The sequence below is a fragment of the Tursiops truncatus genome, chromosome 12 (genome assembly GCF_011762595.2).
Source record: "Tursiops truncatus isolate mTurTru1 chromosome 12, mTurTru1.mat.Y, whole genome shotgun sequence".
NCBI classification, from domain to species: domain Eukaryota; kingdom Metazoa; phylum Chordata; class Mammalia; order Artiodactyla; family Delphinidae; genus Tursiops; species Tursiops truncatus.
The window spans coordinates 61,716,548-61,731,486 of NC_047045.1; the positions used below are offsets into that span (position 1 = coordinate 61,716,548).

The 14,939-nt window shown below is 37.5% G+C and overlaps 1 protein-coding gene across 20 annotated transcripts in view; it reads right to left on the minus strand.

Moving 5' to 3' along the window:
• AHI1 (Abelson helper integration site 1) overlaps positions 1 to 14,939 on the minus strand; it is a 219,081-nt gene that overhangs the window by 129,466 nt on the left and 74,676 nt on the right. For all 20 annotated transcript variants that reach the window (XR_012324850.1, XR_012324849.1, XR_012324848.1 and 17 more), the window contains one exon: positions 11,915 to 11,941. Coding sequence is in view for 12 of the 20 variants with exons in the window: in XM_073789617.1 (XP_073645718.1) it covers positions 11,915 to 11,941 (27 nt within the window). In the remaining 8 variants the exon portion in view is untranslated. The remainder of the gene's footprint in view (positions 1 to 11,914; positions 11,942 to 14,939) is intronic.

A 14,939-nucleotide genomic window follows, 5' to 3' on the forward strand; every position in this document is an offset into this window, starting at 1 on the left:
AAAAATATGTAATGCAGTACGAAGATGCAGATTTTTCAGAATGCTATGCTTTTAAATGGAAGTACTATATACAAAATGACATATTTATCACTTAACTATTTAATCCACTTCTCTTTTTAGAATCATTTTTCAGTTTTACTTCTGTGTTCTTAAAAATTTTTATCCTATGTGTCAAACAAAGCATTTTGAAATCTGGTGCAAAAGAACAGGTGTATGCTGGACACCACACACAGACACACACACAGACACACACACAGACACAGACACAGACACACACACACACACACACACACACACCATCTGCCTTAATTTACTTGTGTTAAAACAAAAATGGATACCAAGAAAGCTAGAAGAGGATACTTAAATGCCTCCACTCAAACAGAAAGACTTGCCACTCTTTTTAAGTAAAATGCTGTTAAAAAACCTCAACTATAATCTACAATTACATGTTTTTCCTAAGCATTTTTATAATTTGCTCTTTCTGGACGCATTTCTTTTCTTTTCTTTTCTTTTCTTTTGTGCTATGCGAGCCTTTCACTGTTGTGGCCTCTCCCGTTGCGGAGCACAGGCTCCGGACGCGCAGGCTCAGCAGCCATGGCTCATGGGCCCAGCCGCTCCGCGGCATGTGGGATCTTCCTGGACCGGGGCACGAACCCGTGTGCCCTGCATAGGCAGGCGGACTCTCAACCACTGCGCCACCAGGACACATTTCTTAGAGACTATTCGAATGTCCATGAAGTGATAAGTGGCAACCTAACAGAGCAGAGGAGTCAGTTTCTAAGGCTGGGATAATTGTTAATTATTATAGTGATTTGAAATTAGAACTCCAAGTATTTTCAAAGCTAGCTTACACATATTCACTACTTCATTTAAAGGAAGAAAAATAATAACAACCATTAAATACAGTGAAGCAATATCTATTTTTGAAATATATGCTGTGGAAAAGAATTGCTTAATAATTTTACAACAACAGAAAGGTTGGCTAAGATAGTCTACCCTACAACAATCTATCCTCTTTTTACAACACACTTTTCTGCTTGCTTCATGCAAAAACCACAGTCTGCCAAAGTCAGTTTAATACCTCCATACTGTGTAAAAAGAAAAGCATAAAAATTTAAGGAAATTCATAATAGAGAAAAAGAAAAAAAAACACACCTAGAACTGCCAAGTTAATCACACAACTGTTTTGCCTACTCTTTCTGGATATAAATAGTTTTGTGTAAAATATGCAAATACTAATTCTCTAGGAGGGGGTTAATTTTCATGTTAAAAAAGTCATTGCTCTAACCTAAAATTGAATGCACAAAACTAAACAGGCCATCAATAGTTTACCTTTTAGTGACTAAATTGTAAAACCACTGGGAGGTATATAACACTGATTTCCATATACTTAAAAGTCTTATCATTTCAGCTGACTTTATATGCTATATTCACCTGAAGAACTGTTTTTAAAGTTTCAACTTGTGAAGACACTTCAAATGGTTTTAAACGATAACGGAAAAGATATTAATACTGTCTGTATGCGTATGTTAACAAATTTGTCCCACGTCCTCCAGACAACTGTCTATTTTTTGAACTAAATTTGAACAACGCAGATAATACTTTAATTTGAAAACAGTTCAAAACCCTAGACAGTATGTAGGAAATGTTTTGTTGCAAGTTATATGTGTGTTGTAAAAATTAAAATCCCAATATTACAAAACAAGTTAAACAGGAAACTTGAGCCAAAGTGAGATTCAAGTTATCTGAAGTAGGTCTCTTAACATCTCATAATATAAGTTCTAAAAGCAGCTTACATTTCTGTGATATCTAGGTTAGTAAAACCTAAGAAATGAGTTGGCTATGGTGTCATAAAGAGAAATACAACATGATCTCTAGGCCCCAGATAATTTCCTTGCAAGTTGGGACAGTGAAGTGAGGGATTAGAAAGAAACACTGTTACTATTAAAGAGAAATTTTTACAGTGAGGTAACGTGCTAGAAAATCTCCCCCAAATCAGTTCACCAATGCTGTATTAACTAAACTAGAATTCTAATTGGGATCAGCCATAACAAAGTTTTACTTTGTAATATTTAATCAAGATTTTTTGAACCCTTGATACATATACCAAGGACTGGTGGTTCAAAAAGTACTGATATATTCCTCTGTGAGAAGCTCAGAATTAAGATCTAGTCCTGGCTCAAACCACTTATCCAGCAGTAATATGCCTTAGGGAAAGCCAATTTACCTCGATGCATCTTGCAATAACGAACGTTTACCTCCTTTCTCTCTTAGTATATTTCCTTACTCCAGAGAGAAAATTTGGTGCTGGACCCCCCGAAATCCTCACTTCTAAGAACATACCTCTTGCACCATTCAAGATTAATCCCTCCATCTGTCCCCCTTGGGGATATCCTTAAAACTCTTCCAAATTCTACTTCCAAATTCTCTACTGGCGGTTTGTCTAAAGGCTATAAGCATAAACTTTTCTACTTTACTATAAAAATAGAAAACAAATTCTCACTGTGATTCCATAATTTCCTTATGCTTCACTGAAAGTTAAATTTCTTGAAAAATAGCACATAACTGCTATCCATATACCTCAACCATTCACTTTCAAGCAGCTACAACAAAGCTTTTATCCATCAGAGCACTAAAACTGAAGTTAAAGTCATCGTGGACTTCAAATGATCAAATTTAGCGGATTCGTTGAGGCCTCTGAGATAGCTGACACTGTCAGTAACTCTCCTGTTTCTGGGAAACCATTTTTCTGTTGGTGATCCTGCCACTGCCTATGAGTGTTGTTTGCTAGACCCCCTGGGCCCTCTTCTTCCCTCACAACACATGGTTATCCTGGGCAGTAATGTTTGTTGTCACTGCCTCATCTGTCTTTTATGCTGATGATTCTTCAATATATTGGGTTGGCCAAAAAGTTCGTTCGGGGTTTTCCGCACGATCTTATGGAAAAACGCGAACTTTTGGCCAACCCAATAAGACTCTTCTGATTGTAAGTTCAAAACCAAATTAACCTTTCCCCTGCTGTTCACTTCCTCAGGGAAAGATATCACCAGCCCCCCAGCTGCCCCAGCCAGACAGATGGGCATCACCTTGGACTGCTTCCTCTTGCTTCACACAGAGTCACTCATTAAGTCAATCAGGTGCTCTGGCATCAGATGCCCCTCCTCCACAGTTAGTGTTACTGTTGCAATAGTCTCCTGATTTGTTTTCCTATCTCCTGTCTCTTCTCTAATTCTTCTTCTATACTGCTACCAGGATGATTTTTCTAAAATGCTAATTTTATTGAGCAATACTTCTGTTTAAAACCCATCATCAACTGTTCCACTGGATAAAATCCATACTTTTTAGTACGGCATACAAAGCTTTCTATATTATAACAACTACCTAGCTTTCCCACCTTACTGCTCCATCTCCTATGTTCAAGCTACAACAAATTGCATACAGCTCCCCAGACGTGCCAGGTTGTTGCATGTCTCTGTGACTTAGTTCATGCTGTTCCTGTTTCCTGGAATGGGCTTCCTTCCTGGCTCCATCTTCCTTGTGGATACCAACTCCTTCTCCAAGCTTTCCCTCAAGTATTATATCATGTACGAAAAGCCTTTCAGACTCTCCCAATAGAACTTACCTCCCCCTCCTTTGTCTCTCCACTAACCCCACATCTTCTAGTACTATGGCACTGGTAACACTTTAGTACGATTACTTACATTGTTAGTTATCATCCATCAGACTGTAATCTTCTTGAGGGTAAGGAACAGGTTTCATCTACCTTTCTTTAGTAAGTGGCTGGTGTAGCACTGATAAGAACTACACAGAAGCCAAATGCATTAATACATATGAAAACAGTGCATGTTTTAAAACCTTCCCCAAATTTAAGGTGGTATTTGTATTCAAGACTTCTCAAATGTAAGTAACTTTTTGATGATAAGAATTACAGAATAATGGGCTTAAAAGTAAGAAACTCATTAATTTACATGGTTTAATACTCCTATGTAAATCTAGAAACAGGAGTGTGAAATAATAGAAAAGAATATATACATATAGGTCTCTGCCCCCGGTTCCTGGCACAGAGCTCCTGAAACCCTTGTGGTTTCCTAAGTGATAAGAGCACCGGGAGCATCTCTTGTCCTCATATTTTATCTTTGACTCTGGTTCCTGAAGCTGAGCTCCAAAATCTCTTAGAATTTCCTAGGTGATAGGAATGTCTTTTGTTCTAGAGAAGTGACTCTTGGTGGGCTTCTAGATGGGACTGATCACCAGAAAGACCAAGAAATGATGAGAAGCTTAGAATTTTCAGACCCACTCTCCATTTTCCAGGGGGGAGAGAGGGGCTGGAAATGGAATTAATAACTGACCATGCCTACCTGAAGTCACCATAGAAATCCCGACAATATGCGGTTCACAGAGCTTCCAGGATGGTGAGCACAGGGACGTGCTGGGAGAATGTCACACCCAGAGGAGGGCAAGGAAGGACCACGCCCTCTCCCACATGCCTTGCTCTACGCATTTCTTCCACCTTTATCATATCATTTTATAATAACCTGAGAGATAGCAAGTAAACTGTTTTCTTGAGTCCTGTGAGCTGCTTCAGCAAATCAATCAAACCCAAGGAGGGGGTGGGTGGAATCTCGATTTATAGCTGATTGGTCAGAAGCACAAGTAACCTGGACTCGCAACTGGCGCCTGAAGGGGGGTGAAGGGGGCAGGCTTGTGCGACTGAGCCTTTAATTTGTAGGATTTGATGCTATCTTCAGGTAGACAGTGTCAGAATTAAGTTGCAGTTCACCCAGCTGGTGTCTCAGAACTGCTTGATGAGGGAAACCCCGCCACCTCTGATGCCAGAAATGTCGGAGTGTGGTAGGAGTGTGAGAGTGAGGGAGACGGGAGGAAAACTGGTTTTTCCTAAAACAAGGGTTCTTCCTGTTTTCTAAGATATCCAGTAACAAAAGTCCATAATTTCTTTTCGTGGCCTACTGTAGCTTGTACTACTCCTACAGCCAAGCCAGTCTTCCAAATACTGTCAAAATACTTTTTTTTAAAGAAGTTTTAAAAACTTATTTTCATTGGAGTCTCTAATTTTTTAAACCTTTTTATTTTTCAGTGAATAATATGCTCCAAGATAGTTTAAACTATAATACAGACTATTACTTCACCTTTATAGCGTTCTTCAATAAGCTTTAGCTTGGTTACATTTACATTCATTTAGGGTAGATGATATCAATAATTGAAAAAAAAAAGATGAAGTCCCCTGGCTTCCAGAAGCTTACAGAGGCGTGTGGAAATTCAGACGTGTAAAGATTAGAGGTGGAAGCAATACCATGTAAAATTTAAAAAGAAGGAAAGATGGAAGGGAGAGAGGGGAGGAGGGGGAGGGAGAGGGAAGAAAGAAAAGCGTTGTTCCTCCCTGAGGGAATTCGTAATTTAAATCTGGAAAAGACAGGCAAAATTAATTACAATTTAAGGCAGAATAAGCCCAATTATATAACATGCCAGGTATGAATAAATATGTCTGAGAACATGAGAAAAACAGACTAATTCCATTTGTGAGGAATCATACAAAGCTTAATGGAAATAGACTCATACCATTTCTGGTATGCTTCAGTCCACTCCTAAACAAAGGAAAGTGCAAGGAAATTTGTAAATTATAAATTTATGTGTGAGTAGTCCAGGGCTACTGAAATTCAGAGCAATGTAACAGACTTCTAATACCAATTACTATCTCAGAAGTAATCAGATGAGAACTCTTTTATCTTCCCATCATCAAATCTGTATCTGAGCATCTACCCATACTTTCTACCTATTTGCCTACCAGAAAGGATGAAAACGCCCTTCTCTGAAGGCTAGTTTCTCCATTGGTATTCAGGATTACATCCCCTTTCACATTTTCTAGGACTTGCGTCCAGCAATTACCACCTCCATGGGACATTATCAACTTCTCCATCACCACTGAATTATTCCCATCAGCAAATAAATATGCTTTAATATTGTCCATCTAATGTTCCCCTCCAGTTGCTGCTTCTCTGCTCCCCAGTTAAAATGTCTTAAAAGAATGGCCTACACAGTCCCTGCTTTATATTCTCCCATTCTGTCTTCAACTCACTTCAACTGTGCTTTTGTCTCAGCCACTTACTGAAACAGCACTCATCTAGGTAACCAGAGGACACCACCGTGCCTGTTTTCTGTCCTCATTTTACTCTTTCTCTCAGTAGCATGTGACTGTTTATCACTCCTCTTTCTTAAAATACTTCCTCTGGGATTTTCTGACATACCCTCTCCTGGACCAGGACCTCAGGTATTTAGCTATAATCTCTGCCCAGGTGATCTTACCAAATCTGACAGTTTAGAACAAAAAGGACTTTAGCCCTGACTTCTCCCCTGAGCTTAAGACTCATATATCCAATTGCCTACTTCTCAGCTATAGTCATATTGAAAACTCCACTCCAGTATTCCTCACCTCATTAAAAAGACTGCTACCATCTACACAGCTGCTGTAAGCAGCAACACAGAAGTTATTTCTAATTTCTTTCTCTTACACCACATCTAATCCATCACCAAGTTTTGTTGAAACTACTTCCAAAATATACCCCAAATCTGTCCATTGCTTGTATTTCCATTATTATCATTGTTAAGCTAATTAATCAAGGGGACCATTAGACTGAGGTGGCACTAATGCCAGGGCAGCCTATGACCACAAAATCTAAGCCTGTAAATACTTCAAGGTTGCAAAATTGAAACCTAAGGACAACTAATCACAACAGCCAACTAGGCTTTAAACTATAGCCTATCAATAATTTCCTTGTTTTGCTTCTGCCTTTTCTCTATAGAAGTCTTTCCCCAGCTCCTGTTGGTGAAATGCTTCTAATGATTTCTGGCTTGGCCCTGCCCAATTCGAATCATTTTTTGCTCCAAAAACCCTCTTAAAATGTTTAATATGCCTCAGTTTATCTTTTAATACCATCCTAGTCCAGGCCACGATCTCCTCTTTCTTGAACTGAGACCCTTACTCTCCTTTTAAAATCTATTCTCACATTCTCTCTAGTTTAACATCTTAATCACTTGTTTCTCTAATTAAATCAACATCCTAAACTCCTTACAGAAGGATAGCAGAATATGCCACCCCAAAATATGTCTCTTTGGTATAAGGATTACTTTGAGAAACTTTAGACACAGGAGTTCTGAAAACAGAGTGGAAGTTACCCTTTTGTAAGGGAAATATACTGGGCTGGCCAAAAAGTTCTTTCGGGGAACTTCCCTGGTGGTGCAGTGGTTAAGAATCCGCCTGCCAATGCAGGGGACACGGGTTTGAGCCCTGGTCTGGGAAGATCCCACATGCCACGGAGCAACTAAGCTCGTGTGCCACAACTACTGAGGCTGTACTCTAGAGCCCGTGAGCCACAACTACTGAGCCCGAATGCCACAACTACTAAAACCCGCACACCTAGAGGCCATGCTCCGCAGCAAGAGAAGCCACTGTAATGTGAAGTCCGCGTACTGCAACGAAGAGTAGCCCCTGCTTGACGCAACTACAGAAAGCCTGTGCACAGCAACAAAGACCCAATGCAGCCAAAAATAAATAAATAAATTTAGTTAGTTGTGTTAAAAAAAAAAAAAAGGTTCACTGGCCTTCCTCAAAAAAAAGAAGTTTGTTCAGGTTTTTCCTAAGATGTTATGGAAAAATCTGAACGAACTTTTTGACCAACCCAATACATTAGAAAGGGGATCGACTATACCATGAAAAGAGCTATCATCAGGGACAACTTTTTCACCTGAGAGACTTATCTGCATGGCAGGGTAACCTTGTCTACTAACCAGTTCCTCCTCTCACCTTCCCTTGCATTGCATTCTGCCTCTGAAGCCCCAGATCTCTCCATCCCTTTTCTAGGCTCAGGATGGTATATAAGCCTCAGCTACCTGGCAGCCTTTGGAATACCATAACTCCGTGGAGCTCATGTATGTATGTAATTAAAATTGTATTTTTTCTCCTGTTAATCTGTCTATGCCAACTTAATCCTTAGACTAGCCACAGAAACTAGAAGGTAAAGTTTTTCCTCCCCTACATTACCATGCTTACAAGGCCCTTTAAAAGGCACGCCTGATCTCCTGATTTTCTCTCCAATTTGTCAGGAAACACTGTTCCTCCTTGCTTGTTCACTATCCCACTTAAGCTTAGTGGTGTTCTTTCTGCTCCTCCAGCATGCCAGTTTTATTCCTAGATGAGGACTTCTGCAGGACAGGACTAGCTCCTTGTCAAGTATTTCTCTCAGAGAGGCCTTCCATGATCATCCTTTAGAGCATAACTTCCCCCAGTCATTCTTTGTCCCATGGGCCTATTTTATTTTCTTCACATCACTTCTTGCTGAAATCATCTTATTTCCTTTTTTGTTATTTGTCTCCCTACAAGAGAATGTTCTTATTCACTGTTGTATTCTCCATGTGCGCACATGGCCTCTCTCTCACACACACACACACGCGCACACACACACACGCGCACACACGCTTGGTATGCATTCAATAAATATTTGTTTAAAGACTGTTAATGGAAAAAAAAGGAATAAATCTTCAACAATATAAAAATCTAGATGGGATTTAGGGAAGAAAAAACTTAGGTATCTGGTAAAAATTTATTATTCTGGATGTAACAGATGAGAAATGACAAATATATTCTGCTTTTAAGAGTAAAGTCTTTTGACAACAGCGTAAAGACCTTTCAATGGGGAAAGAATACTCTTTTCAATAAATGGTGCTGGGACAACTAGACAGCCATATGCAAATGGAATAAAATTAGACCTCTACATCACATCATATTAAAAAAAAACTCAAAATAATCACAGACCTAAATATGAGTTAAAAATATAAAGATCCTAGAAAACAGAGCAGTAAATCTCTGGAACATTGGGTTAGGCAATGGTTTCTTATATATGACATCAAAAGCACAAGTGACAAATGAAAAAAATAGATTAACTTAATTTCATAAAAATTAAAGCCTTTTTGTTTTAAAGAATACCATCAAGAAATTAAAAGGGCAACCCACAAAATGGGATAAAACATTTGCAGATCATCTATCTGACAAGAGACTTGTATCCAGAATATATAAAGAACTCTTAAGGTGAACAATAAAAATAAATAATTCTTTTTTTAAAGAACAGGTAAAGGAGTTGAATAGACACTTCTCCAAGGAAGATATAAAAACAGCGCAACAAAAATACTCAACACCTTTAGTCATTAAGAAAATGCAAGTGAAAATCACAATGAGATGCCACTTCCCACCCACTAGGATGGCTATAAAAAAAAGACAGAAAATAGTAAGTGTTGCCAAGGATGAGGAGGAACTGGAACCACTGCTAGTGGGATTCTAAAATGGTGCAGCCACTTTGGAAAACAGTTTGGTAGTTTCCCAAAATGTTAAACATAGAGTTACCATATGACCCAACAATTCCATTCTTAGATATATACCCCAGAGAAATAAAAACATATGCCCACACAAAAACTTGTACACACATGTTCATAGTAGCATTCTTCTTAATTGCTAAAATGTATAAACAACACAGATGTCTGTAAACTGATGAATGGATAAACAAAATGCAATATATTTATACAATGGAATCTTATTTGACAATAAAAAGTAGTACTCATACATGCTACAAATGGAGGACCCATGAAAACATTATTCTAATCTGCAGAAGCCAGTAACAAACAATCACATATTCTATGATTCCATTTATATAAAATGTCCAGAATAGGCAAATCTATAGAGACAGAGAGTATATTAGTGGTTAGCAGGAGTTTGAGTGTTTTGTGTGTGTGTGTGTGTGTGTGCGCGTGTGCATGTCCCTACCCAGAAATGGAGAATGATTGCTAAGAGATACGGGGCTTCTTTTTGGAGGGAATGAAAGAACTCCAGATGGTAGTGATGGTTGCACAACTCTGTGTATATAATAAAAGCCAATAAACTGTACACTTTAAAAGGGTGGATATTATGGTATGTGTATTATATCTCAATAAAACTGTCATAAAAAATAACTAAATACACTAGTAGGTTAATCTTTCTAGACCTTGATTAATTTCCAGAAATGTCATATTTTCAATGACTATGCTACTTTTGTTAAGTACTAGGAATACAAAGATGAATGACATGAACCTCCACCCTCAAGAAGTTTTCAGAATAGCAGAGGACGTTCTCCATAAAGCCTTTTGCCAAATATGTGCAGAACACTTTACTCTTTGGACATTCAGACAGCATTACAAAAGAGGGGTACATAATACATGTGTTAAAATAAAGAGAAATAGCTCTGAACTGCTAATCAAGAGGATAAACTACTTTTTTGACTCCAGTTTTATATTCTATACATACTTAAGAAGATTTAGTAATCTTAGAGCTACAATCATTACACCAATCATTGCTATCAGGAACAAGTTTCCTGAACATCTGCAGCCTAAGTCAGAATATAGCTTGTTCTCCTTTTTCCCCATCTTCCTTCCCCTTGTCTATATTCTATTTCCTGTTGACTTGTGATAATTAGGTAAAAAAGTGATGGGTCCTGACTGATACTGGACAGCTCAGTGATGGGATAAGCCCAGTGTTTTCTGACACATTTCCTCCATAAGATGCCCCATGTGGAACGAGACAATAGCCTACTTACTGCTGTATTCCAAGCACCTGCCACATGGTAGGAGGTGTCTACTGAGTAAAAACAGTATTTCCACTGCACTGACATTATATAAAGCAGTCTCTGAATATACTAATACCACTTTAATTCTTTCCCTTCTGGAGGTCTCACCTTTCACTTTGTGACATATATAATCATATTTGATAAATAAATGGATGTCTAATTATTCAGCTGAATTTTGGGAACAGACAGAAGAAAATAAGAGGGAAGGACGAACATGTGGTGTTATTCCAGCTCTTTTAAATAAAACTTATTTTCTTGACAATTGAGTTAAAGGTTGTACATAAAATAACCTTGCTTGTAGAAGGAAGAAAGCTGTTGTGTTGATAGCATCCCAGATACAATTTAGTTGAAATTGATTAATAATCAAGGGCCTTTTTGTATACCTCCATCTTCAGACCAACTTTGGGGTCTTGGGCACATCACTTAACCTCTCTCAGCCTCAGTTTCCTCTCTTCTAAAATTGGAATAACAATAATATCTAATCTGTCTCTCAGGATTGTTATACAGTTAAATGGGAAAGGAAGTATGAAACACGGTATAAATGATCCAGAGCATTATCAGCACAATATATCATTGCCGTTTATGTGTGGCTTACGTTCATTTCAAGGCTTATACACTTTACTCAGCATTCACCCATTGGAACTGTATTGCTGTCTCTTACCTATAAAGTATCATATAATATTTTTCTCAGAGAAGGAAATGATCTTGCTGGCCCTTTACTGAAAGTATAACCCAATCACTTAATATTTTTAAATCTTCAGAAATATGAAGCTACTTGCTGAATTCTCAGGTGCCAGTATTACGATTCCTTGATAAATCCGAGCTCAAATGCAGAAGATATGTATCAGATGAACTTTGTAAAAGTTCTATTACAAACATGAATGGTACATTTCAATTCTTTGGTGCATCACAATGAAAACTAAAGTTATCTTCCTGGTAATAAAAACCACTCACTCTAGAGACTGTCATACACAGTGAAGTAAGTCAAGAGAAAAACAAATATCGTATACTAACGCATATAGAAACCTAGAAAAATGGTACAGATGAACGGGTTTGCAGGGCAGAAAGAGACGCAGATGTAGAGAACAAACGTATGGACACCAAGGGGGGAAAGTGGGGGAGGGGTGTGGGATGAATTGGGAGATTGGGATTGACATGTATACACTAATATGAATAAAATGGATGACTAATAAGAACTTGCTGTATAAAAAAATAAACAAAATTCTAAAACAACAACAAAAACCACTCACCTTTGCAGCACAGGCTCGTATCACCTCCTAAAAGAAATAGGATAAAATAAGTAAAGAAATACTCATAATTTCATTTAATAAAATATCAACTCTTTTTAACACATTCAGATATTAATCTCTTAATAACCAAAATCAACATTTGGGAGAGTGTTTTTTAATCTATCACCTGCAGGTGTCACTCTGCACTGTTCCAATGAGCTGGAAAGAGTATAAATTAAAGAGACTCAATGACATGATTTTGGTTTGCCAAAGCAAAACGCACTGACAAACAAGACTCTGGAGGGCCCACATGTAACTGCCTCAAGAAAAATTTGCCTCCTCAGTAAACTTCGCATAAACACTAAAATTCTGTACTGGGCCACTAACATATCTAAAAGACACACTCTGAACTGCAGTATATAATTATCTCTATAAATAAGAATATCCATACATATAATTCTCAAATTAATAATTTACTTCAGAGGAAATCTAATAGTAAACACTTCTGAGGAGTAAAGGATATGACTGGAGGAGCAACAGAAGGGGACTGCCTACAACTCATGGGATAAGGCCAAGAAAAAGTCACTTTTGAAAAAGAAATTAGTCAAAGGCAACACAAAATAGATGACTTGTAAATTTGCTGCTAGGGAGACACAAATAATATTCTAGTCCAATTAAGGTTGTTAACCAGCATATATCATCAGCCTAGTACAGCACTAGGAAAAAATGGTAACAATCAATGTGGAGTTTAGATAAAAAGAACTGAAAAAGAAGAGTGTCCTTTTTTTTTAATCTGAAATTTCTAAGGGACATAGACTACATCTAAAGGATATCAGTCATTTCAATCACTAAAAGGAGACAGTAAAACTGACTGTGGGCATGAGATTCTGATTGCCTGGACTGAATCTCAGCTCCAATGTTTCCATCTGTGTGACCTTGGCAATATTGCTTGACCTCTGTAAGCCTCAACATCATCTTCTGTAAAATGGGGATAATACTAGCATCCACATTATAGGATGGTTTTGAGGATTAAATACAGTGAACACGTAAAACACTTAGCACAGTACCAGGAATTCATTATGTCAGTTTCTACTCATAATTAAACAGATGTTAATCATCACCAATTATTATACGGTGATATCTCCTGTGGGGTAGAGAAAATTAATCTTTTTTTTTTTCAAAATTGGCATAAAACATTTAAAAACCCATTCAATCCCTATTCCTATGACTCTGCTTAACAATCAGCTCTGTGATCACTGACCCAGATATCACGTTAATTTTTAAAAGGGCAAGTGGTCTTGAGTGCTCAAGCAGCTGGAGAGGTATACCTTCCATTATAAGATGTTTAAGTTTATAAATCAACTTTTTGTGGAACTCTTTACTATTACCAGGTACCCCAGATTCTGAGCAGCTCTGGATACACTAATAAGACCAAATTTCTGGGCTTGAAACCTTAGAAAGAGTTGTGTCACTGCTCTCAAGATACTGTCTACCTGTGAGGTCTTATCTGGATTGCAGAGCCTTTTAGGTATTGCTGCAGTAGTAGCACAAAGTCGGCTCTGTTAAGTACGAAACAGTTAAAAGAGTTTTATTATGAGTAAATGATAAAGCTACCAAGAACAGAAAATTGTCTATTTATGGCATCCTTTTCTCATTCATGAGTAAACACCTATGAAATACCTGAGGAACTGAATTTATTATGCAATTCACACACACACAAATCACACCCTAAACTTGAACTGTATTTTATCAGAAAAGCATTCCTTTTGTGGTTACAAAGAAAGGAGTATCTCCAGGGATACAGTCTTCTACAATATAGAAGTAATATAGTCTTCTCTATTAGACTTCTACATAGAAGACCAGTGACAGAGTCTTTTAGACTAAGTAACAAACCTAACAGGAAAAGGAATTTAGGGTCTACCAAAACACAGCTCAGGAAACAAGAGAAAAGGCATTGTGACAAAAGGTGAGAATCCAGTCAACCTAAATGCTTGCAAAACATAAAAAGAATGGAGCTTCCGCGGGAACAAAGATGACATTTTGTTTTGATTCCCATATATGCTACATACATTCTCAGAGAAAATACACTGCAGATAGCATTTGAAAAAAAAGTTCAGAGAATTCTCTTAACACGGGAAATATATGGTTTTTCAAAAACCACAGCAAATAGACAAAGCTTTCATTTCCAAAGGCAGCCTCAATCTACCACAATCCCAAAGCATAATTTTTAAAAGGAAAAGTTTAGTAAAAGCTAAATAAATCAATGATTCTATGAGAAACAAGTTTTTCTCTTATAATAAATTATCAATTTACTTTCCCCTTGCCTTTGGTTTCATATCTTAAAAAATATTTTTCTGATTTTATTTTTCTTTTACATCTACTTTCCTTTCATTTATCTGAGGATGACAGCTATAAAAAATGATGCAGGAGAAAAGCTACAAGCCCAGGGTGATTCCAGGATGTTAAGTTTCACAGTGTAAAGACTGACAGATTGTAGGAAACTTGTGTTTATATATCTATCTGTGAGTTGCTCTTTAGTCTGTAGATGAAATCATCTTGCAATGCAAGGCTTTAGACATGGGCCATTTTTTTTTCCTAGCGAATAAATATTTTTCTCTAATTTTTAGAACTCCATTTATCTATTCATACTTCCTTTTAAAATCTGGAACACATTCATTATTCAATTATTTTAAAATGTTAAAATATAAAGTCTTACAACACTGAAATATTAATTTATAGTCATATTATTCTAAAATTTATACTGATAAATATAAAAAAATTTCCCCCATATTCCAACTAAAGCTGAACCCGTTGTCTGAGTGATCTGCACTCTTGTATACCCCACACTCTCTAACTTTCTGAAGAAAGGAAAGGAGAGAGGAAGAAAGTACAGTCAGAACTAAAATATGTCTCACTGTAGTTCCTCCTATATTGGGTTTAAAACTGGTCAATATCCCTATCAAAGGAGGAGGGGAAAGGATATTTATTAAATGCCAGGCACTGTGCCACAAGGTGGAACACAACAAGCCCGCAAAGTCTCTCTCTT